This window comes from Epinephelus moara, chromosome 13 (genome assembly GCF_006386435.1).
Source record: "Epinephelus moara isolate mb chromosome 13, YSFRI_EMoa_1.0, whole genome shotgun sequence".
NCBI lineage: Eukaryota > Metazoa > Chordata > Actinopteri > Perciformes > Serranidae > Epinephelus > Epinephelus moara.
In genome coordinates this window covers 3,027,804-3,051,537 of record NC_065518.1, presented here as the reverse complement: position 1 = coordinate 3,051,537, position 23,734 = coordinate 3,027,804, and the positions used below count along the sequence as shown (strand labels likewise).

The 23,734-nt window shown below is 44.3% G+C and overlaps 2 protein-coding genes across 4 annotated transcripts in view; one reads left to right on the top strand and one right to left on the bottom strand.

Moving 5' to 3' along the window:
• Positions 1-23,734, top strand: part of rnf213b (ring finger protein 213b) — a 528,456-nt gene that overhangs the window by 264,127 nt on the left and 240,595 nt on the right. The window lies entirely within an intron of this gene.
• Positions 1-23,734, bottom strand: part of grid1b (glutamate receptor, ionotropic, delta 1b) — an 827,749-nt gene that overhangs the window by 794,050 nt on the left and 9,965 nt on the right. For both annotated transcript variants that reach the window (XM_050059333.1, XM_050059332.1), the window contains exon 2: positions 1,856-2,011. In XM_050059333.1, the coding sequence (XP_049915290.1) occupies positions 1,856-2,011 (156 nt within the window). The remainder of the gene's footprint in view (positions 1-1,855; positions 2,012-23,734) is intronic.

Below are 23,734 nucleotides of genomic sequence, written 5' to 3'. Positions count from 1 at the left end.
GCTCTTCCTGAGGTTTCTACCGTTTTTTTTCCCCGTTAAAGGGTTTTTTTGGGGAGTTTTTCCTTATCCGCTGCGAGGTTCATAAGGACAGAGGGATGTCGTATGCTGTAAAGCCCTGTGAGGCAAATTGTGATTTGTGATATTGGGCTTTATAAATAAAATTGATTGATTGATTGATATTTCCAGCTGCTCTGTGACCAACATTACCTCATCACAAGGTGATTCTCATTGGACAGTGTTCTCAGGAACACACAGATATTTGGCTCAAGTAAGAGAGGCTGTTCCCTCTGACCTCTGCCCTCCCTGCGATGAATGAAGCTGATCATACAGAACGCTCATAGTAGAAACAACGTGAGAGAAAAGGTGCAGAAAAAAACCCCCATCATATCAGGGGCCCAGACGCCCTCACACTTCCTGCTTTGTTACGAAACCTGACTGAAACAATGTGGCAGCGCCTGAGGCTTTACCCTTTGTGCTGAAAGTAAAAACCTTTGTGAGAAACTGAGCTGAAGTGCGTCATCTCTGTGATCGCACTCGCCGAGTCGATAGTTTGTAACATGAACAAGTCGGAGTTGTCTCTCTGACGAAGTCTGCTTTCAGGCCGTGGAAGAGATTTGTTCAGGTTACTAAATATTGACAGAGCGATCAAAGATGGTGCAGTAACAACACCGTTGTCAGGTACTGTTTACTGAACAGGAAAAGCCTGCAGAGATCCATAAAACACAACTGCAATGACCTTTGGGCGAGATGTGCAAGTCAAAATATATTAACAAAATAAAAGCGGCACTGCAAAAATCAGAGCTCATGAGCCTGTGATTCCTGGGATTATTGCACCAAATAAAATCCTGTATTTCTATAAAGTAAATATTCTACAACAACATCAACATTTTGTGTCATTTTTTCCCCTAATTTCCTGTTAATTATTACTAATTATTTTACCTGCTTACTCCTCAACATCAGAGTCATCTCAATTGTCATCAAACATCTTTATCAGCACCATCAACAACAAAGCCTTCGCCCTCACAGTCATGTCTTTATCAGCATCATCTTCATCACAACAGACGTTACCATGCATTAATTAACATCACTGTTAACATGACTCTTTATCATCATCATCTTCAACACTCACATCAGTATCAGTCACATCATCACCACAATCATCCTCATTATCTGCAGCAAAACAATCAGCACTGTATCAGCATCATTCAACATAAACTTTATCATCATCTTCATCACTACTGTGTGTGAGCATCGACACTCTGGTTCTGCAGCAGATTAGCTCTGCTCACAGCTCAGAGGACGACAAGCCTCTTTGTTGGCAACTCCATGGAAAATGACAGCACACAGCTCGACTCAGTGCTTCCCCCTAGCTTCCTCTGCACAGAAGGAACCAGGACCCAGCCACAGAGACGGAGACAGAGAGAAAGAGGAAGAGGGAAGTGAGTGATGGAGAGACTGAGATAGAGAGAATCGGTCTCAGAGGGAACGATAAGACAGAGGAAAGAGAAGGCGAAGGAGCGGCTGTGCGGAGCAGCATCAAAGAGCAACAGCGTCCTCTGAGAGGAGGAAGAGAGCAGGCAGCCGCCGTGATTTAAAAAGCATTTAGGAGGTCGATACCTGGGTCATTAGCCGTGAGGAGACTTCACCAAGAGACACAACCAGCAAAACCTAAAGATTAACAATCCGCAGCAAGCGAGACAGACGCACACACACACACACACACACACACACACACACACACACACACCAACACTGCAGCAGCAACAACAACAAAAAGCACTGCAGTTCGAACAGGAAGCATCTCACACACACACACAGTCACACAGTGTAAACACGCTTCACGCGGCGTCCTTACCTTCCTGCACCGCCTGGAAAGGGTTGTTGGGCTCGATGAGTTTAATAGAGTGTGTGATCTTCTCGCTCTGCAGGATGTCATCGCTCAGACTGAGGTCAGACACGGCGAGCTGGAACACCTCATCGTCCCGCACTGCGTTCTCCTCAAATATTGCACCTGGACAGGTGGAGACAGGGAGAGGAAACACATCAGCGGGACAGCTGGGCGCTCATATCAAAACCAGCCGACATAACAGCAGGAGCGGACCCCTGTCTCCATAGCAACTCAGCTACAGCTCCAGTCGCCTCACACAGAACTTTTGAAAAACTGTAATTTCATGGACACAACTTTATGGACATTTAGAAAATATCTGACATATTTTAACTATTAAAGCTTGAGTGAAATTCAAGTGAACTGAGAGAAAACTCAACCTCTGCACCTTCTCTTGGCTGTTTTCAGACTTTAATAAATCTATTTTGGCCCTTCAGTGAAAGTCTGATTCAATGGTGGAGAATCCTGCAGAGAAAGTTGCTACTCCAGCATTGGCAACAACTGCCCACACTGCAGAGCAACTCAGGTCAGCAAACTTTCTAGTTGTTCTTTCACATGTCTTCTGGATTCCTCTGTGTCCCCTCTTTACATGCAGACATTTTTGCAGGTCCATGAACGCAGCATAAGTGGGACTCTTCATAAGATCCATTTTTCCTCAGCAGCAGTTTGTGGAGTTTGAGTCTGGGGGTGGATAATTGATCAGTAGGGTTGCAACAGTATGAGATTTTCACGGTACAGCAACCGTAACTTGAAACCATTTTATTAATGTAAGTTTGTATAAAAAGTCTCCCCTCAAAAAATAACGAAAACAAAGTGACTCTTTTTTCCCCCCAATATCACAGATACGCAAATAGATAACCTTCAACTTTTATATCCTGGTATAACTTAAAACCTGTACATCACAGCTGATCAGGTCAAATCAATGAATGAGAGGCGCAGCTGCTGCAGAGGTGAAGCATTTTTAGTAGAGATGAAACAAAACCAGCATCAGATGGACAGTATTCATAATCAATACGCCATCAGTCAATGAGAATGTGTGTGTGGGCGGGGCATAAGCACATAAACCCAGCAGCAGCAGCGACCCACCGTCCGACACCGACACACCGTGAGGACGGAAACAGAGGGCTCGATGGGGACGGAGCACCTGCTGCAGCAAGCCAACACGCCGTCTGCGGCCATTTTGACTTGACCAGCAGACTTCACTACAAGCTGATTGGCTGTTGAAACAGGTGACGTGCTGTAAAACCAGCCGCCGGTGATTTGACCAGCTGAGCTGCAGGTGACACCAGCTCAGATTCAAATTTTCAGCTAGGGAAAATGATTTCTGCAGCACCGTCAGCATAGTACGCCACACAAAACCACAAAACACAGTGCAATGTCATACAAAGCCTGCAGAATAGAACCACTGCTGCACCTGGTAGGCTCTGAGTAACAGCCACTATTGATCAGCAGACTGATGGCCACTGGGACAACAGAGGACCTAAATCGTTTAGTTGTGCCCACTGGCCCTCTAAAACAACGTCCCGAGGGCAACAAGTCAAACTCCCTATGTCAGGGTCGGTGGAAACAGTCAATAATGGCATTGGCCTTCCTCAGAGCCTGTTGTTGCGATATGGTCTAGCTGGGCCTGACTCGCTCCAGTGATCTTGCTTGCCACTTTAACAAGGCCATGAGGTCTGTTTTTGTTTTGCAGACTCAGACTTCTGTACCATGACACCATACAAAAGGATAACACTGATTCAGTGAAACTACGATAAAACAAAATCATCATAGTCAAGTATACATTAAAAGATTTCATCTTCCTAAAGAAGAAAAGTCGCTGTTGTACCTTGGAACAAACGGCATCTGTGTTCTCCTCAAAACACAGTTTGCTGTCAATGAATGCACCAAGATATTTATAGTTATCCACCAGATGAATATTAGTCCCCTTCACATTGGTCCAAATGGCAGCAGGGGGCGCTGTTCTAAAGTCAGTGATCATGTCTTTAGTTTTGGCCACATTAAAGCCTAGTTCACATTACACGATTGTCACCGTGATTTTGACGTCATAGAGGATCTTGAGAGCCACCTTGGGTCGGAGGTGAGTCGGCAGATAGTCTGCCACGACGAGTCCTCATGTGTGAACAAGCCTACGAGCAAGTCGCCCCCTCGTCTGTGACTGGGACTGGATATCTGGCATGCTAGAAAACTGGAGAAGTCTGACACGACTGACAAAGAGCATCAACCAATGAGAGGTGGGATACGTCCCACGTCAGCACGCAGGAGGACGGAAGAAATGTGAGGAGGACAAGCCGCAGGGTTGCCAGGTCCGCTTATTAGCCTCAACTTTAGGCTTGCTCTCTAAACGTCACCTTCCTCTATATATATCCGTCTAATAAGTTATTTAAATGCATGATAGTCGCTTCTTTTGGGCTTGTTTCCATAGCACTGGTTGCTTGTTTCTCTCCCAAGATCTGGCAACACTGACAAGCCGGCAAGCAACAACAACAATGGCGGCGTCCACAGGATCACGGGGAGCGCGTTGTGTTTGGACCCAGGCCCTGGAGGCAGATCTGACTCAACACTGGGAAGAGTATCCATGCCTTTACGATTTGTCGTCTCCAAGTTTGGTGACGTCACCGCGTTATCTGGGGCTCTGTTGGCGAGGGCTCGGTGGAGAAATCTTGTGGTGTGCACACACAGGTCGTAACGCAGTTGGTGAGACTTCCGCTGACAGAAACACACGTCAACAGGTATGAACACTCAAAAGATTAGGATAGTCTCTGCAACGCAAAATCAGGGTGAAAATCGTGTCATGTGAACTAGGCTTAAGGTGGAGAAATGACGGACTGCGCCATGACACAGAGTCATCACCCACAGGTCCATGACCTTGTTCATGCCCCTGTAGCAGGCTAACAACCACAGAGTTGTCAGCAAATTTCAAAATGTACCTGTTGTCATAACTGCTCTGACAATTATTAGTGTACATGATGTAGAGAAGGGGGGCAAGCAGCAGCCCTGCGGAGAAGCAGAGTAAACACCATTCACCCTCACACACTGTGACCTACCTGTTAAGAAGTCCACTATGCAGCCAACAATGTTAAGGTCCAAATTAAAAAAGGAGATGAGTTTCTCTGCGAGTAAATGAGGCTGGATAGTGTTGAATGCAGAGGAAAAATCAATAAATAAAATCTGGCATGAGCCTTCATGAGTCTCCATATGATTAAACAGGAGATGTAGTAAGTATAGAGTGGCATCCTCTACACCTCTGCCCGCTCTGTAAGCAAGTTACAGAGGGTCCGATTTGTCCTCTGTCTGACGGTGAAACTCACTTTTAATTAATTTTTCAAAGGTTTTCATGACCAAGGAGGTGAGAGCAACTGGCCGGAAATCATTCAGTACCTTTACCATCAGATGGCTTGAGAGCGGCCAGTTCACACCGCTGCAACTTTTCTCTGCTATGTTCTAAAACGGTTTCGTCTTGTACCCAATTTCTGGTCTGAGCTGAGCTTTAACTGCAATTCCAAACCTCATTTTCCTTCTGTGGTTCTCAGTCGTTACAAGAACACTCAAGAGTGTAAAATTACAAACAGGTCACACTCACGTTCTGAACGAATCAATCATACAAAATGCACCAAAAAACATTATACTCAAATATTATGTTTTACAAACCGGCAGACTAAAATAATCCCATAAAGTATATTCAATAAAAGCCGAACTGTTTCTGTTACAGTGAGGCTGCTAATTAAGTCGTTCAATACCATCACAGGGAAAGGCGGGAAAAATTATCAGCAATTGTGGCGGCAATTAAATTCAACCGACATTTAAAACATGCTGCGAGGTGTTCGTTTAGATGAGGAATTACTGTACACATGTACGTGCAGAAACTGTAAAGACTGGCTGACTGCAGGAAAGACAGGAGTGACGTGTGAACAACACAGGGAATCAAACTACACACCCTCGCTGTGAGTGCTTCACTCTGCCTGCTGAGAACTAAACCCAACAGTAATCATACCTAAGATCTCCATGGCAACATCATCACCATGCTGAGATTAGATGATATGATCAAATTATATTACTATTATACTAATTGTATTACTTTCAAACATGTTGCAGACTCCATAGTTTTAATATTAAGATATTAGAGAGGATATTATGATGTGATAGGCTGCAATAATAAAATGCATTTTCACTCCCTCTACAGCCCATACCTGCACATATTTGTGCATCATGATGTCGTTGAATATTATTTCTGACCCACATAATTCAAGTAGCATTTTAATAGGCCTAACCGTCCATATAGCAATGAATTGTGGGTTATTAAATCAGTGAAGTCTGCTGAAGTCTGCACCCCAGGCGGACTCTCTGGAAGTCTGCAGAAAGTCCCCAGGAGACCCCTTGTGGACTGGCTGAATTGTGGATTTGGAGCCCTCGGCACTCCTAGACTTCCCGGGAACGTGCCCGCAAAGTCCACAAGTCTGCAGGTGTAGTGAAGTAAGGATATTTGGATTCAGCCATTGCAAGGTCAAAAAGGAAGTGGTCATACAGTCACATACAGGTGGACTGCGGTCTGGACCCAGACGCCGCTTTGCTAGTCACCGGTTTGGCTGATCAGGAAACACACAGACCAATTGCGTGCAAGTTAAGCCATCCCACGTGATTCCACCCAGCCAATCAAATATCTGCATTCCAGGAGATTAACATTGTGACGGTCTACAGTCAGATGGGAGAGGTGAGAGGCGAGTGACAAGCGGAAAGACGATAGAAAAACAGAAAGGTGGAACTATAGAAAAAGAAAGAAAGCGATACAGGAAGAGAAGACAGAGAGGCGAGTGAGCGGGAGACAGGGAGAGAAGATTATTTATTGTGAAATCGGTTGAGATGTTAAAGGGGAACTAATGTTTGTTTCAACCTGGGCCCTATTTTCCGATCTCCTTTTGTCTAAATGAGTGACAGGATGTTCAATATGTGACATTTCTCCAGTATGAAGCTAGGGCTGACCTGCCTGCAGCCTGTGAGCGCGCTATATTAAATAATAGGGCACTCAGACAGCGTCAAACAACGTCAAAATACATCCACTAAAAGTGTATTTTTTTCACACAGATGTGATGAGCGCCCGTATTTATTTGAACACGGAGTACACNCATTTAGACAAAAGGAGATCTGAACATAGGGCCCAGGTTGAAAAAAACATTAGTTCCCCTTTAACACAGAAAAAGGAAAATTCAAGCTGTTGCTATACTTTATTTTAGTTTTTCTAAAATGAAGCACTTTGTTTTAAGATGCACAATCTCTCAAAAACGATTTCATTTATTTTCTCTATTTTATTTTTAAATGCATATCTGTAGAGTTTAATGTTAAGTGACAATTAATATTGCTACTTCAGTATACATCACACTAAATCATATCACAAGTTAGACATGATGATGTTCTGGACCTTTTGGAAATTTTCTCTAACTGGACCTCTTTGAAGTTTAGTTGAGTACCCCTGCAGTAGATGTGTCACTTGACTCTGAATGGACTGTTCCAACCAAACCCGGTCTCCCCTATCTGTTAAACGCTCAGCAGGAGCAAATGTGAGCAGACACCAACCTTTGACAACACCTGTCCCAGACAGTGTGCAGACAGGTGTGCAGACAGGTGTGCAGGTATCCTTATTCAGCTTGAAGACCATTTATTTCCGCGCGTTTGCTGCAGACTTCTCACACGGTGACGTCAGACGGTTCCAGCGGACCGAGCTCCGGGTTGTAAACGGCTCATTTTAGTCCCCGCAGGTAAAAGCAACAGGTGTGTGTCTGTGGTGAAGAAGCTCACACACATTACATATTGTCTTTCATCACACCACAGCAGACAGCGTCTCTGCGTCACTGGGGAACAACCCACGCTGCGTTCAGCCGCCTTATCGCGACACAGCCAAACCGATTCTGTTTTTTCACCTGATTCTTATTGATCAGGTGATCAGCTGACCGGGTGATGACGTCACTTTCCCGCTCGATCCGGGCTGCTTTTATTTGGCACTTTTGAAACCTTAATTACAAAGTGCTTCTAAAGGATCAGCGTTAAACAGTGAGACAGTTGAACCAATGTGATATTAAATAATTAAAATAGATAATAAATAAATGAATAACATAAATATTACAGCCTAATATATAATAGGGATAATAGGGATAAATTGATAAATTGATACAACTCAGTACTGCCATATGTGGCAGAATTGTATCATTACATGGGCGCATATAAATTATTAATATTACAAATACAAATTAAACTTTTGGTAGCCTAATAGAATAATATACAATCCTTATTTTTCAGTCAACTATAAAGATTTTGCTGCAACAAAAATGAATGAATCGACATGAACAGACTGAAAACTTTATTTTATTCAATAAAACTGTTGATGTTGACAAAGTTTTCCTTCGGGGACATAAATTACTGTTAAAAACAAGGTAATAAATCACAATATATTTTATCACTCAACGTCACACACCATGTGTGAATCACTGCTGAATTATGTTTTGACTTTGAAAGATGAATCATCCTTGATTTTACAATGTTGTTTCATAATCTTTAAACAAAATAGTTTCAGTGCTGAAATTTCGGTGCTGATGTATGTGAATTTTGTTAAACATTTTACAACCATTAGAATTAAATGTTGTTTTAATGTTGTTTTAACATTGTTTTGACTTATGTATCGTGATGATTGAATCCCGGGGCCTCTGATGATTCCCACCCAAATATATAATAAATAATATCCTCACCTTCACTGTGCGTCAGTTTGTGATAAACTGAATTATTACAGTTACAATTATTACAATTATTAGGTGGCACGGTGGTGCAATGGTTAGCATCGTCACCTCACAGCAAGAGATTTCCTAGTTGGAACCCCAGGGTGGGGGAGCCCTTCTGTGTGGAGTTTGCATGTTCTCCCTGTGTCAGCGTGGGTTTCCTCCAGGTGCTCCGGCTTCCTCCCACAGTCCAAAGACATGCAGGTTAATTGGTGACTCTAAATTGTCCGTAGGTGTGAATGTGAGTGTGAATGGTTGTCTGTGTCTGTGTGTCAGCCCTGTGTGTACCCGCCTCTCACCCAGTGTCAGCGGGGATAGGCTCCACCCTCCTCACAACCCCCAACAGGATAAGTGGTTACAGAAAATGAATGAATTATTACAGACTTGTAAGGGCGATATAAAAAAACCCGACATCATCACTCGACATGATGAGGGCCTTCAGGCGTCTTTATCCTGAGGGGGATTTCTTGTAAAAAATAGAGTTGTATAAATATCCAGCGTGAAGACTCTCTTAGCTGATTTAATTTCAGTGGTAGTTTAAATGGTGCATATCCCCAAATAAACATGTATTTAATTAAATCATCACAAACTAATTGACACAAAGAAGGGCGCAGGCAGCTTCCCAGGAGGACCGCCGGGTCTGTTGGGGCTCCGGGCAAAATGTAATTAATATAGCTGTATATTTCACTGCATGTTTTGGAGATGATGGGTACTCGTGGGAGGAGAGAGGTTCAGCCGGGGCCCTCAGCTCAGTTTGTCTCAGGGCCCCACCGCAGGTTAGTCTGGACTGGATGCAGACAATGATTCAGGTCTGAAAGTTTCACTTTTAAAAGCAGCGGCTTGTTTGCTTACGGGAAAGTTTGGATCGATGCAGCGGTGAATGACTGGAAGAGGGAAAAGAAAAGAAAGGAAAGATCAATAAGTGAGAGGAGGATAGAAGGAGTGATGAATAGGCCAGCTGAAAAACTACTTCATCTCCGCCTTTGCTCCATTTTGTCCAAACTACGCTAAATGCACAGTTGCAGTGTGTTTATTCCACACAGACACACACCGGAGATGTAAAGCAGGTCACCTCCTGCTGCATGAAGTCCATGAAACACCATCAAAAGCACCAGCTACTAAATGGACCACATGGTTGTTTCCTCATCTCCTGTTTCCAATATCAAGAATGAACTTTGAACCTCAACTGTGACGCCAACATGGACGAAATGTCATTAAACAAAAAATGTGAATGTGAACGTCGAGAACTCCATCGACCGATGAAGATCATGTGATGTGATTGAAAGCACCAGAACAGCTTTGGACCACGTGGTGGGATTGTTGTCTCAACATCACCTTCTGTGTGGTGAGAGAAGACAAAGACGTCAGGACAAACAGCTCTCGTAAGTCCCTTTTTTGGGACATTAGAACATGAAGACGTCCTGCAGATAACACGTGACATCAGTATGTCCCTGTCTGTCCTCTGTCTCTCAGCTCGTCTCTCGGCCCTTGTTGTGTCTATTTCTCAGTGTCCACTGCAAATCTACTAAATATATACAGTCTGTGGGCGAGACATGTGAGAGACGCATCAAGATGTGCAGTGTAGCCAATCAGAGACAGAGTAAGGCGGGACTTGCCAAGAAAAGCCAACAGCGAAGCAGCGAGCAGAATAAACTGAAAGATTAGTATGTGATGTCATACAGGAAGTGCTTCCCTCGTCTACTGGCCTCGGTGTGGCGCTGGCGTCAGTCACATGACCTATCCTCACTTTTATTATCCTCACTTTTATCCAGACCTCCGCAGAAAAACAGTCTGCTGCACTTCAGAGTTTGTAACTTTTGTGGACGCTGCCGTGCTTCTCCATTCATTAGTGATGATCTTGCCGAATCAAATGTGTAAATATCATAAAACATTGTTCGCCACAGAGTTTATTTCCTGCAGTAATTGTTGGGTTTTTGACGAGGGAACCAGGGCGATGCTAACCTCCGCATTGGGCGACAGAAAAATTCCATTCCTGCAGCACTTTAGACTGAGCATGACTTCGTTATCCTGTCATGTTGGACTGAGGGCGGACTGGACGCTACAGTGACTCCCTATTTCGAGGTTCAGACGGTATTACAAGACAGGACGGGCTGAGGCTAACTGGTTAGCACGCTCAACTCAGTAGATATTTCTGCAACACAGACGTCTTTGACATTCTGTTAATAATGTTAGCTCATTTTAAACTAAACATGTCTCACACGTTGCACCTTTCAGCACAGTTGGGACTTCCTGAGTGTGCGGACTGATGAATGGATGAACAGAAGAAGCATTGCTAGTGAGGGACGGAAACGCAGACAAACGGACAGCTTGATAAATGGAACTTTCCAGATTCTGTTCGGACAATTTGTCATGCACAATTAAGAGAAGCTTGCCTACAAGTGAGAATTCAATTTGCCAGGCTGCTTGTGCTCATTCAGCTCGCTGAGTATCCAAATGAACTCTGCTCGGCGCCGAGATCCCGCCGGTGGATTTGACGGCGCTCCTCGCAGGGCGGCGAGGGGGATGCCGTCTAGCTTCTGGGCTTGATCAATCAATCATCCCCTTTTGAAATTGCAGTCAGTCGGGCGTTTTCAATTAAGAATGAATCTTGTTGCACCTGTCAGAGACACGGTGAGGGAATTGATGGGAGGTTTATACTTCCCCTCGCAGCGGCAGCAGACCTGGGAGCCTCAAACTTCAACAAGTTTAATTAATAATGAGTGCTGAGGGTGGAGGAGGCTGACTCTGGACCCACTGCCGCCTGTGTGAGCTCAGGATCGAACCCCAATGGATTTCTATTCTCCTCTGAGTCTCTCTCACACTGTCTGCTCTGGGAACAGCAGAAAATTGAATTCATACAAACTACAAAAACACATTTTCTCACTTCCCTCTTGTGGTATCCGTCCATGCAGGTAGGTTGGGTTTCATATTTCCAGGGGTGGAGATATGTCTCTTTGTGAGATTTCTGCCTCCACCTGCACACGGTAGAAATCTCACACAGATATTGTCATAGTAACAAGAGTCATTTATTTTATTCATTAATATTTTGTATTTTAATGCTGTAATCTCAAACTTTGTTCTTGTGTTTTCACCTTTAGCGTCTGGAAGCAAGACTTGACATTTTCACCTACAAGCTGCACTTTATTAAAACATCTCTTCCCACTGTATACGTGTGCTTTAAGTTCCGAAGGCCAGGTTACTGAATTTATGAATGAATGCCACAGAAATCTTGTTTGAGTTGGAAAATGAAAGTGTGATCTGCAGTCTGTGGCCTTTCTAGAGTATTTGCAAACATTCCTACGCCGCATACAGGGTGGGAACTTCACACCAGCCAGCAGCCAAATGCAATTTACTCGCCGCTGATGCAAAAACAATGTATTGTAGCCGGGAAGTTTGTCAGGCCTCCTCCTCCTCTCTCTGGCAGGTAATCAAGCAGCATTCTGGGGCTTTGGGTCCCAGAGCTCCAGCAGGCTGGAAAATCAGAGAAAGCGGCTGGTTTACTTTGGGATTTAGCAGCCTCTGTGATCTGCAGCTGTAAACTCTGGCTTCTTTCGTCACCTGTTCATCTCACAGGAGGTGTGTGGAGGCTGTGACTCTCACTGGGTGACATTATGCTCAGACTGTATTATAAACATCTGCTGCCAACTGAAAGCATAGAAAATGTAATATATATGCAGCAGGTATTGTAGAGTTTTTTTGGTACAATTTTTTTTTTTTGCAAGTTTAGCTGTATTTTGTCTCCATGAAAACTGTTCATATTGTGTTCTGTCAATTATCATTATTCTTTGATGATGTTATGTTTTAGTTTCACTATGTCACTATTTTTATATGCACCTCTGAATATTTTGCACTTCTATCTGCTTTAAATTCAAGAGTTTGTTCTTTTATTGGCATTCAGTCAGCTTGATATAAGATCGTCTCATTTATTTGCATCCTGTTGGTTTATATATGGTTATTTATGTATGGTTGAATTTAGCTGCATTAATGAGCTTATTTCTCTAACTTGTATTGTGTTAAATCTCAGAGACAAATTAAAACCAGCTTCCCACATACCAACCAGTTCAGAGCCCAGTCATGTTGCAGATACTGGAGGAACTGGAGTCACTCCTCTCTCTCTCTCTCTCTCTCTTGGCTGCTGGCTGTTTGCTCTAAAACTTAGATCGTGAGAAATAAAGCTTGTGAGTTTGTTCATATTTGGGAGATGGTTTTGGAATTTGTTAAAACGGTGACACTGAGGATGTTCTGGAAATGTAAGGCTTAGGTTACAACAAAACAGCCTTTGTAATTGCTCAGTGTACTGCAGGACATCCTGAGATGAATAATTTTTAATATAAGATATGAAAAGGGACACGTTTTTAGACAAATGCATATTATTTCAAAACTTCTCAAGCAGTTGTTCCACTGGCAGATTGTTTTCTTATTACAAGCTATAGCTGTACTATTTTACTTAGAAAATAAGCAGCATAATTTTCAAGTGTAGCATGACTAGCTTTTGTTGTTGTGTTTCATCTTAGGTCCATCTCCATCCTTTGCTCCATCCACTGTGCCCTCTGTGTTGCAGTTTATTCAAAACAAAAAATAATAAAGCAGATTGTGTTTACAGTAAAGATTGGTTTATTTTGTTACTTTTAGTTGGCCTAGATGACATTCGGTATCCCACTTAGTACTATATCACTTTGAATATTAAGAGTAAATCGACCCCAGGCTGCTCTTGTAGCTGAATTTGCTACCATTTCAGATCAAATGGGTAAAACATGCCGGGCTGCTCTTTGAGGTTTTATGTACTGATTCTCTGTGTGGCCAGTAGGGGGAGTTGCTGGCTTTGCCAAATATTAATTGAAAGATTTTTCAGTAAATTTGTAAATCTGTTGTCTGCTCCCATGCCCTTAATCACTGTGGATTACAATCTAACTACAACAGAAAGTTCTCACCTCTAGTTTTACAAGTGATGACTGAGTAGAACGTGAAATAACTTGTAGTAGGTGTGTGAATGATCAGTAATCAGTATTACTGGCAGTAATATAGGGCCCCAAAATCAAATTTTGCTTAGGGCCCCATGGAGGCCCTGGCTGAGTCCTATGCTGTGACTCCAGTCCGACTCCACAGACAGGATTTACCGACATGAGGACAATGAATTCTAGGAGAACCTGGATATTATTATAGATCATTTACATTTCTGACAGCCTACAACCAAAGACAAATTTGCGGTGCTGTTTGAAAGATGGACGCTTAGCCTGGCTGAGTCCCGTGGGAAGGAAAACCAAATAAAGAGGCTGTCAGTCATCTTTACTACAGAGCAAACAACAGAGCGCCATTCAGCAGCGTTGCTCTGCAGGCTGACGTACAGAGACTTTAATCTTATCATATCTCTGAGAGCAAATTTAGAACAGATTTGACTTCCAGCTTCTATCACACCTCTGATCGCTCTAATCGACAGAAATGGTCAATTTCAGCAAACCACAGTCAAAGCAATTACACGTCCTCGCCTTCTTCCTCTCACTGCCCTCATCCAGGAAAATCCATTCCTATTAAGGGATTAATCAGCGGGAATATAAGAGGTGTCATTTATCTTTTAAGCTGCCCATGTGGCAAATCACCTGTGGGTAAAACACGCGGGAACAAAAACACATGTAGCAGAGCAGCGGAGGAGAATTAAACGCAGCAACACAAATTATTCTTTGTCTTTACGTTTAACTTCACAGTGACACTGAGGCCGTGAGGGAGAGGTGGTGACCTGGATAACTGGCTGCACACACACACACACACATACTAATGACTGAAACTCTGAACTCATAAGGTTGAGTTCTGGGTAACAATCAATCATGTTCATACAATAGAAACTCTTTAATCTACCTGCGGCTTTCTAACTGTATTTTCTGATGTTGTTTTGAGTAACAAGGCTCCGTAATATTTCTTGTTTTTATGCAAACATCTTTGTACTTATTAACATTTCACCTCTTTACATCGCAGCTCCATCATGTGTCTCTTATACCACCAGGACATCCCACCAAGCAGTGAATGCAGTGAGAGTATGAGTCATCAGACTGGATTCAGAACGTTAAACAGCTTCTCGCATATTTCAGACGAACAGACTCAGCCTAACCTCTCAGGACAGAGCACATGAATGTTGTCCTGTGAGGCTAAAATCATGGGGACGCTGAGCAAACACATACAGGCGTTTGGACATCCAGCAAAAATCCAGACTGTGTCAAGAGCGAAATAGTCGTTATTAGACGTCGAAATGAGGCCAGACTGCCACATGTGTCTGAATCCATCAGAGGCTGATGAAAGACCCCAAATTTAATAGAAAGAAGTGTCATTTGTAATGATGTCACACAAACATTTATCTCAATTGAAACTGTTTTGGTAAACTGAAAGACACAACAGGACTCATTTACATCCATCCAGTCAGGCCATCAGCATCTGGAGAGGTACGTCTCCGTTCAGCATCAGTGAAGGTAAAACAGAGGCTGCTGCTGTCGCTAATCAGGACGAGGTATTGTGAGGAATTAGCCTTCACATTCATTCTGTTTAAACAGACTAAATTATTCTGATCCCGAGCCAGAGGAGATTTAAAAAGGGAAATGAATAATGTGGAGCTTTAAGATGCTGCAAAACACAAACTACAACAACAACAAGATTTATTACATCCAGGATTCTGGCCGACGTTTCCCCAGAGTCCAAAAGAAGCAGCCGAGCTATTATCATAATTAAACATCCAAATAAGGGATGTTTCAGCTGTGTGACCTGCTGCAGAGAAACCCAGACAGCGGAGGAGATGCACCAAACACCACAGCAGCCTGAGTCACCGTTTATGTATTCCAGCCACGTGAGAAACAAAATATGTTTCCACAAAGTCAGACGTCATCGGCAGCGTGGAGCAGCTCCCAGATTGAGTGCAGAAATAAACCACAGGAAGCCACCTGAAGCTGAACTCCATTCTCAGCCTTTTTCATTACACAAGTCTTCACACTGGATGTGAGATCCTGAGCTCCTCTTCCTCCTGTCACACAGCCAATAATCATCAGACGCCAACTTAATGCAAATGAAATGTGCATCTGCTGAGATTACCTACGCGGCCGACCACTTTGGCACGTGTAACCAACAATTATGGACAAGATTCATCCTCCTCTGGATGTAACACGATGGATATTAAGATCCATGGGGCCCCCGCAGCTGTCAGGCTGTTCGTCATTAGCATCCAGCAGCATCTAATACACAAAATCGAACTCCAGAGAAGCTGCAAACTTTAAATTAAACCAGGAGCAGAGTGTCACACAACACAAACATAATCACACTTTGTAAACTGCAAATGCATCTGCGTGTTAAAGCTTTCAGTATCTGGTGTAAAACACACCAGTAATTAGGCCACGCTTATAATTAAAAAGCTCTGTCTGGCAAACATGCAGCAGAGTCTTGGCTTAAGTTTGTTAAAATCATTAATATATTTCTGCCAACAGTTACCCAGGCAGGGCGTGTGCACGTGGACATGTGACAGCAGCTCACATCACTTCATTTGGATGAAGAAATCGAGAAAAAAAAAAGCAGCTGAACGGAGAGAAGAAACACAACCAGCAGACAGGAAAGAGAGTGTGAGTGAAGTGTGAGATGTGACAACAGAAAACAGGCAAACAGAGCGACAGAATCTCTGCAGCATCCTCACATGCTATAAAGTTTCAATCACGTCTTTTCATGATTGTTTCTTTCCTCTCTGAAAGAACATGAATAGAATAACAATCGCCAGAAAAGAACTGTTGGCATTGTTTGTCACTGCAAATCCGTCACATTTGTACGTAGCAGAGAGCCTTTTCAAATCTGCAGACTGATTTTAACACCCTGCGGCACGCCTGCACAGATCTGAGACTGCTTTTACACTCTTCCAAAACTAAAATTATGACTTTGTCCCCTGGGCAAAGAAAGGTCCCAGCCCTGCCCATAAATACTCCCCATGGTGTTTCCAGTCAGTCTGCTGATAATTGGAAAAAAAGAGTTTTGAACACCATATCGAGTCTCTCGCAAAGAAACTCACACTGGGCTTACTGTGCAGCAGGGATATGCAACTTGTTTTTTAAGATTTTTCTCAGGCTTTTTGTCTCTATTTGATAGGACATTTATGGCATGAAGTGGGGGGGCATGCAGCAAAGGGATGGGTTGGAATTGAACCTGCAGCTGCTGCAGCAAGGACACAGCCTTTGTACATGGAGCGCCTGCTCTACCAGGTAAGCTAGTGGACGCCCGATACCCAAGTTGTTTTGGCCAGTTTTGCAAAATGACAGGAGGTCAGGGGTCAGTCAGCAGCGCTGCACATGTACGTACGAGCATCTCTAGGACTTGAGGACATTTGGGGGCTTAGCCTGGACCTCTGCCAAGGGATCCTATCCTGGCACGTCCCTATGATATACAAGCTCTGTTGTGATGCGTTGTTGTGCACTCTGGCACCTGCACATGCTCTCCAACCACCGTGTGGCAACTCCGCGCTGCCCGCTGCCGTGCACAGATTTTGCTCTGCCGCACACGATTCATTGTGTTTACCTTCTGATGGTAGCCAAGTGGCTTTTGAGGATCAAATAGAAGGGGTCGGGCATCACAGAAGCAGACAGACGACAAGATGGAGCTGATAATGTTGGTGTCTGAATTAGTGTTGTCACGGTACCAAATTTGGGACCCACAGTACGATACCAGTGAAAGTATCACGGTTCTGAGTAGTATCACGATACCACAGCGAAAATGAGGCAGATGTGCCTTTTGTCATTTATAAAAAGATAAATCACTTTTAATAAAGTAAAATAAAATACTCGTATATAATAGTAAAATGCTCGCAGCGTAATACTCGGAGTTGTGCGACACAGCGCTCGCAACTTATGAGGACAACCAGAAGAAAAACTGGGCAAAAACCACCAAATATGGAGAAATCTTTGGTGTTAACATGTCATCAACTAAAATGTCCATCAGCATCTGTGGCCAGGTGCCTCTTCTGGTAAAGTTTGCCAAACCTCAACAGCAGCAGCTAGTCTGGAGTCAAGCTAGGCTAACTATGTACTCCAAATCCAAAAGAGGAAAAATCTTTAACAGTGCTTGGACAGATTTGTTTGCTTTCACCGCTAACGCTGCACAGTTAAAGCACAAATACTCATAAACAGCATCCTTTGGGCTAAAACATATGAATGCTCATTTACACCTATTAGTAGCTGCTCATTTAGACTGTGTAGTGTTACCTTCATTATAAGGCTCAAATATGTTTTGCAGCTGCAGACGGACTAAGCAAAAAGTCAACACCTGTCTCTCAATCAAACTTCATCCAAGTCACATCTCAGAAACTCATGTCGTCTCTGTCAGTCATCTCCGTCTGTGTTGTGACAACTGTACATCCACAGTCGAGCACTACTGATATAAAACATCGACCTAAAACAGACTCAAATTCTTCCTGACAAACGTTCTAAATCCAGGACATGTCTCAAAGCCAATCTGAGAAAGCAAAGTTTACAGTCTAATGATGGCTGGATGAAGTTTTTCCAGGCTTTGTCAGACAAAAACATCAGACGCACTTCTCTTGTTCCCCATGAATAAATCAGATTTAAAGATATTCAGCACAAATAGAGTCTTGGCAGCTTCAGTATAAAAAGATCAGTATCAGCAGCATCAACCTGTTATTAGTTTAATCATTTCCTCTCTGAGCTTGTTCCTGTGCGTCTGCCCACACAGTCGTCTCTATTCTACCTGCTGGAACGCTGACGTTTCTCTGCGGAGTATTTCAGTGCCCTCGCAGGGTCAAACACTCTGCTACATGCCACGTTTATTCAATCCACCCAACGAGGCCGCTACATTATGTTGGAAAGATGGCTCTCTGTACATGACTGCATCTGTACACAGTGTGTGTATGTGTGTGTGTGTGCAGGTGGTGGAGGTAAATGGCCTGGCTGAGCCTGCGCCGAGACAGCGCGGGAAGCCTTTTGCGTTGTTCCCTAACTGGGTTAGTTTATCTTATTTAGCGGCGGGGCAAGAAAAGGCCGCAGCTGTTCATTCGCTTTGCCAGCCTCAACAGATTGGATTCCTGCAGCTCCAGCTCGCCTTTCCAACACCCGGCCGCGGATAAGCAGGGTTCCCCTTCTGCTCGCCGCCACACCGGCACCGTAAATCATCCCTCGTCAGCTGCCTGGCTCGTGGGATGGGGCAATCTCTTCTCCTCGGGCTCCTTATGAAAAGTGACTTGTTATCCACATGGCCTGAGGGGCGTTTAGAGGACCTTCGGGGCTGGGAAACAGCCCACAGGGGACGGGAGGAGATACGAGTCTGACCCATAGAAGCTCCTGAAGGCCGATACCAACTTGGCTCACAGTGAGGCCTGACAGTTTGCACATTCAGGATCTTTGTGACAGGATTTCCTGCCTAGTCGCCAGAAGAAAATGTTGGCATCGTACATTTCTGCAAACCAGGTTGCATATGGATATTCCATGGACATCTAAATGCTTCTAAAGTGATGGAGTATATCAGCTGACTTTGTCATCAGGAGGTGGAGGGGATGGTGGATGGCGTGACAAAACCGAACCCGTCGCTGTGTTTCCATCAGCTTTTTAAGCACCAAACATGGATGTTTAGGAGCAACCCACTGTTATGTTTCCGGTCGGGATAGTGGCACAGAAAGCGGTTGTTTCTTTACAAAGACGTTGCTGCTTTTCCAGCAGAGACTGCACCACCAAAATCAACATCTTCTCATCTAAACTTATCAAATATCGCCACTTGGTCAGTGGACTTTCACGTCTACATATGACACGCTAAGTATCCTCCTGTGCCGTGTTTATTTACGCTGGTTACATGCAGTGTGTCTTCAGTTTTCACAGGAAATGTGCAGTTTCTGCTTGTTAGATGCAAACAGTCTTTCTCAAAATAAACTTAAGACGTTGGTAAAACACCTTGCATTAACTTTTATTTCCCTGAGCAACAAAAGCACGAGGTAAGGTTAAAAAAAAAACATCATGGTTTGGCTCTACATTCACACGGGAAGCAACAGCAGCCTCTCGGGGGAGCATTTGTCGGACCTACCTGCACCCCTCCCACCTGCCGTATAGGGACAGATGCCTTCCATCAGCATTATACACCTTTCGTGGAGTAAGATTGGCCATTACCGATGTGAAAGGTGGTGTTTTGGTGGTATTTGACAACCGTGGAATGAGAACAAGCTGCCACAACCGGGTGTTTTAAGCCGAAACATGATCTTTTCCGAACCATGACCCAGTGGTGTTTGTGCCTAAACATAAGCACTTCTTTTTTAAGAATATTTTACTTTATTTTTGAGATTTTTGCACGAACAACACAACTACAGAATGTTGACCACAGTCTTGTTGAAACATAAAGTTTCATCAGATCTGCTGCGTAATAACGTTCAAACGTAACGTACGCGTGGTTTGTAGAAAAATTAAATGTCAACATTTTTCTTCTGCTTGAGGTTTTAAAAGCCTCTGAAACCGCCGTCCTGGAAGAGAGATCCCTCCTCCGTTTCTACCATTTGTTTTCCCTTTTAAAGGCTTTTAAGGGGGAGTTTTTCCGAGGGATGTCGTATGCTGTGAAACCCTCTGAGGCTCATTGTGATTTGCGATATTGGGCTTTATAAATAAAATTGAATTGAATTAAAACAGCACTCTGATATTCATGGGTCTCTAAAACCGTCTGAAAGCAGACTGTTAAAATTCTGCATTATCAGTATTTCTTACATTAACAATGAGTTTAAAAGGCTGAAATCTGAAAGGCGTCCCTCGCAGTTCAACTGCCAGAAAGCTGGAAGAAAACATTCTCACTTTGCTAAAGAAATATTTCACAGCTGATAAAACTGCTCTGTGTCTGCAGCAGAGACACAAACACTTGTGACATTGGTGCAACATGACCAGAGAGAACAGAGAAAATGAACTGTGGCATTCGCTTTGGCTCAAGAAAACCTGCAACTACCAGAATGAGCTGCCCCCAAACGCCCCCACTGGTCGGTGACATAATGTGAGCTTGGTCATTTGACACGATGGCGGCTGGCTGATAACAATCAATTTCATATGAATGGTATGATAAAACATTTCTGAAAACATCTGGGGTGAGAAACAGGAAACTCAGGAACAGAGTCTCGGTTTAAAGTTCCAGGAAAAATTAAAGTTCATGCAAGACACAAAAGTCATACGCCCCAGCTGTCATCCGCAGACAATTCCTCATCAGTCACACACCAATCACAGCCTGTTCTCACAACAAGGCGGTCCATTTAAATATGACTTCCTATTCCTGCAACACCAATGCTACCACACAGAGTTTCTGCTGCCGGCAAGGCTTCACCTCCACCTTTCTCCTGCAGAGTCCTAACATGGCTCAACAGCCTGTTTTCATTCCAGAGTCTTAAATACAGCTTCTTGGTCACTGATTTCAGCGTCACACACCACTGAGAAAAGCCCCACCCTTTGGAGGAGGTATGACAGCGTCTGTTTGAAAGACTGCTGAGAAACAACGTAAATTAAGGAGCTGGAGTCAGGAGAGGAAGTGTATGGGCATATAGCATATGAGCATAATCACTTTGTTAGAGATGCTGTTGCCTATTTTACAAAAAAAAAAAGACAGAGATGGGTTTCGCTTTTTCAAGGCCATATATAGCAAATGGCCTGTTTTTAATCTAATGAGTGTTCTTCTTAGAATCACTCATGAAGGCCCTGACACACCAAGCCGACGGTCGGCCATCGACCAAAGTCGGGCCGTCTGTGAGCATCTGTCGCCCTAGTTTTTTCGATGTGTCCCGCACCGTTGGCACTTCGGCATCTGTGGCTTTTTGGCCGATTCAGCTTGTGAATCGGCGGCGGAGCTTGTCGGTGAGAGAGATCACTCTGATTGGCTGTTCAGGTTTTATTTCCTCGCCCCTGTATCGAGTGAATCTGCCTGTAGTGAAACCAGGGCTGGGAGCAGCTAGCGAAGCGTTAGCCGCAGCATGACCGGAGGGAAGCACAGCCAGTTAGCCTCCGCTAGTCTCTGAGCTAGCCCCGGCTCTCCGTTTGGATCCAACCGGAGCACCGAGCCCTGGTTTGTTATTCAGGTTAAAGTGGGAAGAAGCAGCGGGTTTATCGGGCAGCTGAGTGAAGTGGAGCCTGCGGAGGAAACACCGGGACCGTCTGGATGTAATAGTCCGTGGAGGTGCTGCGGTGCTCGGCTGCACAGATAGGAAACCCCTCGGCTGACAGGATGTACCACTCTCTCACTCCGCTCTCTCTCACACAGGCGCAGAACGTACGTGCTACTTGGCCGTCGGATGTAGTCCGTGTAGTGTGCTCAAATGCAACTGACACAGGACGACATGAGGCGACGTAGCAGTCGGCTTTCGTCGCCGCTAGTTCTTTGATGTCGGTTTGGTGTGTCAGGACCTTAAGGACCCATTCTCAATCCAACACACTGTTGAGGGGCCCACTCTCTCTATGTGTCCCCGCACCTCATGGACCCCAGTGAAACTACATTACCTGTTCTGTGTAATAGAAAAGACGCATTTTATTTAACAAGCGTAAACTGACACAATGTCCCAGAACGTCAACAACTGAAGCACCCAGGGGACCTAGCGCGTCATATGAAGATGTAAGAGTCCACTGCAAAGTATCCCTTTAACAGCAAACGTAAGACTCAGATATAATAATCAGCACCAGTTGTCAAAATCATCAGAACTAAAACCAAACAGAGGAAAAGGCGATAAGACACACTGTAGCTTTTCACTTAAACCCAAAGCAACTGGACGGAGACGTGGTCAGGGATCTGGGTGAGATGTTTGAGCTGTGTGTCTATTTATTGAGTTCCATCAAAGACAAATTTCCGTCATGTTTGCTTCTAACAGCAGCTCGATATCGTCTCAGCACGTCTGTAAACTGATTCATCAGCCTGCATCAGCCTCTTGAGCTCTGACAACCTGGTATTTGTCTGATTGTCATAATGATTTTACCTTCCTCTTTTCTGGAAAGAGATGTTTTCGTGTGCCGCCCGAGAGCATCCGTCAGATCAGGACCGGACCTCACTGACAGCTTAATATCTGATATTTAATTAAAGGCCAGGATTGATTGGAGGCTCCTGCTCCTGGTGCTGACCTTCACTCAGACAAACTGACATTCCTAGACCACTGGCTTTTTCTCTCCAGTCACAACTCGCAGACCCTGCAGCAGCTGTTTCCACTGATTCCTGCACATTCACAGAGAGCGGGGGGGCGGGACTAATTAGAGAAACCAGCTGCTGTTGTGATTGGATGAGACGGAAACCTGCAGACTCTTGAACTTGCAGGATGCACACGAGCGCAGCAAGCGGGACAGAGGTTGGAGCAGGTTGACTGAAGCTCCACGTTTTCATCTGTATCAGCTCTTTTACAGAGCGACCCTCCTCCACCACCACCCTGCTGCGAGACACCCACGGCCTGCCACTGATCCTCTACAGGGAGCAGAAGAGAGGAAGGGACAAACAAACAGGGATATGTCACCGGCGATAAAGCCACACGGCTGGACGAGGCAGATGCTCGGGCAGGGATTTCGGGGCCGAGGTTGGAACACTGTCACATCTGATCTGGGCGTCGCGTCGCGCTGCCAAGTCAGTCAGAGTCAGACTGTCAGTTGGTTCAGGGGAACAACGAAGGCTCTGAACGCAGCCAGCCAACCACAGATCAGCCACGAGGAGGGGGAGGAGGCGAAGGAGGGGGAGGGAAGCAGCTCAGGCTTTACACTCTGGGTTTAAATCAAAACCCACATTTTCTCAGTGTAGTTCGAGCTGGGAGGCAATTTCGTTTTATTTTGAATCCTTGTACATCGTCGTTGTGAAAACTAGCCCTCAAATTCACTGTCAGAATAATGTTGGAGGCCCATGTGGCCCACTTGACAGAATCAAAACAATTTCCTTTGTTCTTAAAAGAATCTTTATTCTGCTGGTTTCACCTCAGAGGTCATTTGGAATTAATACATTTTAAAAAAACATGTCTGTTACACAAAACGATGTTTCAGTTTCAGATCATTGCTTGCCTCTCGTGTCACCTCTTTGGGCCCAAAACTCCTTGTGAGAGAGGAAAATGAATCTTTGGTTTGTTTGTTTTTTTAGATCAAGTTTT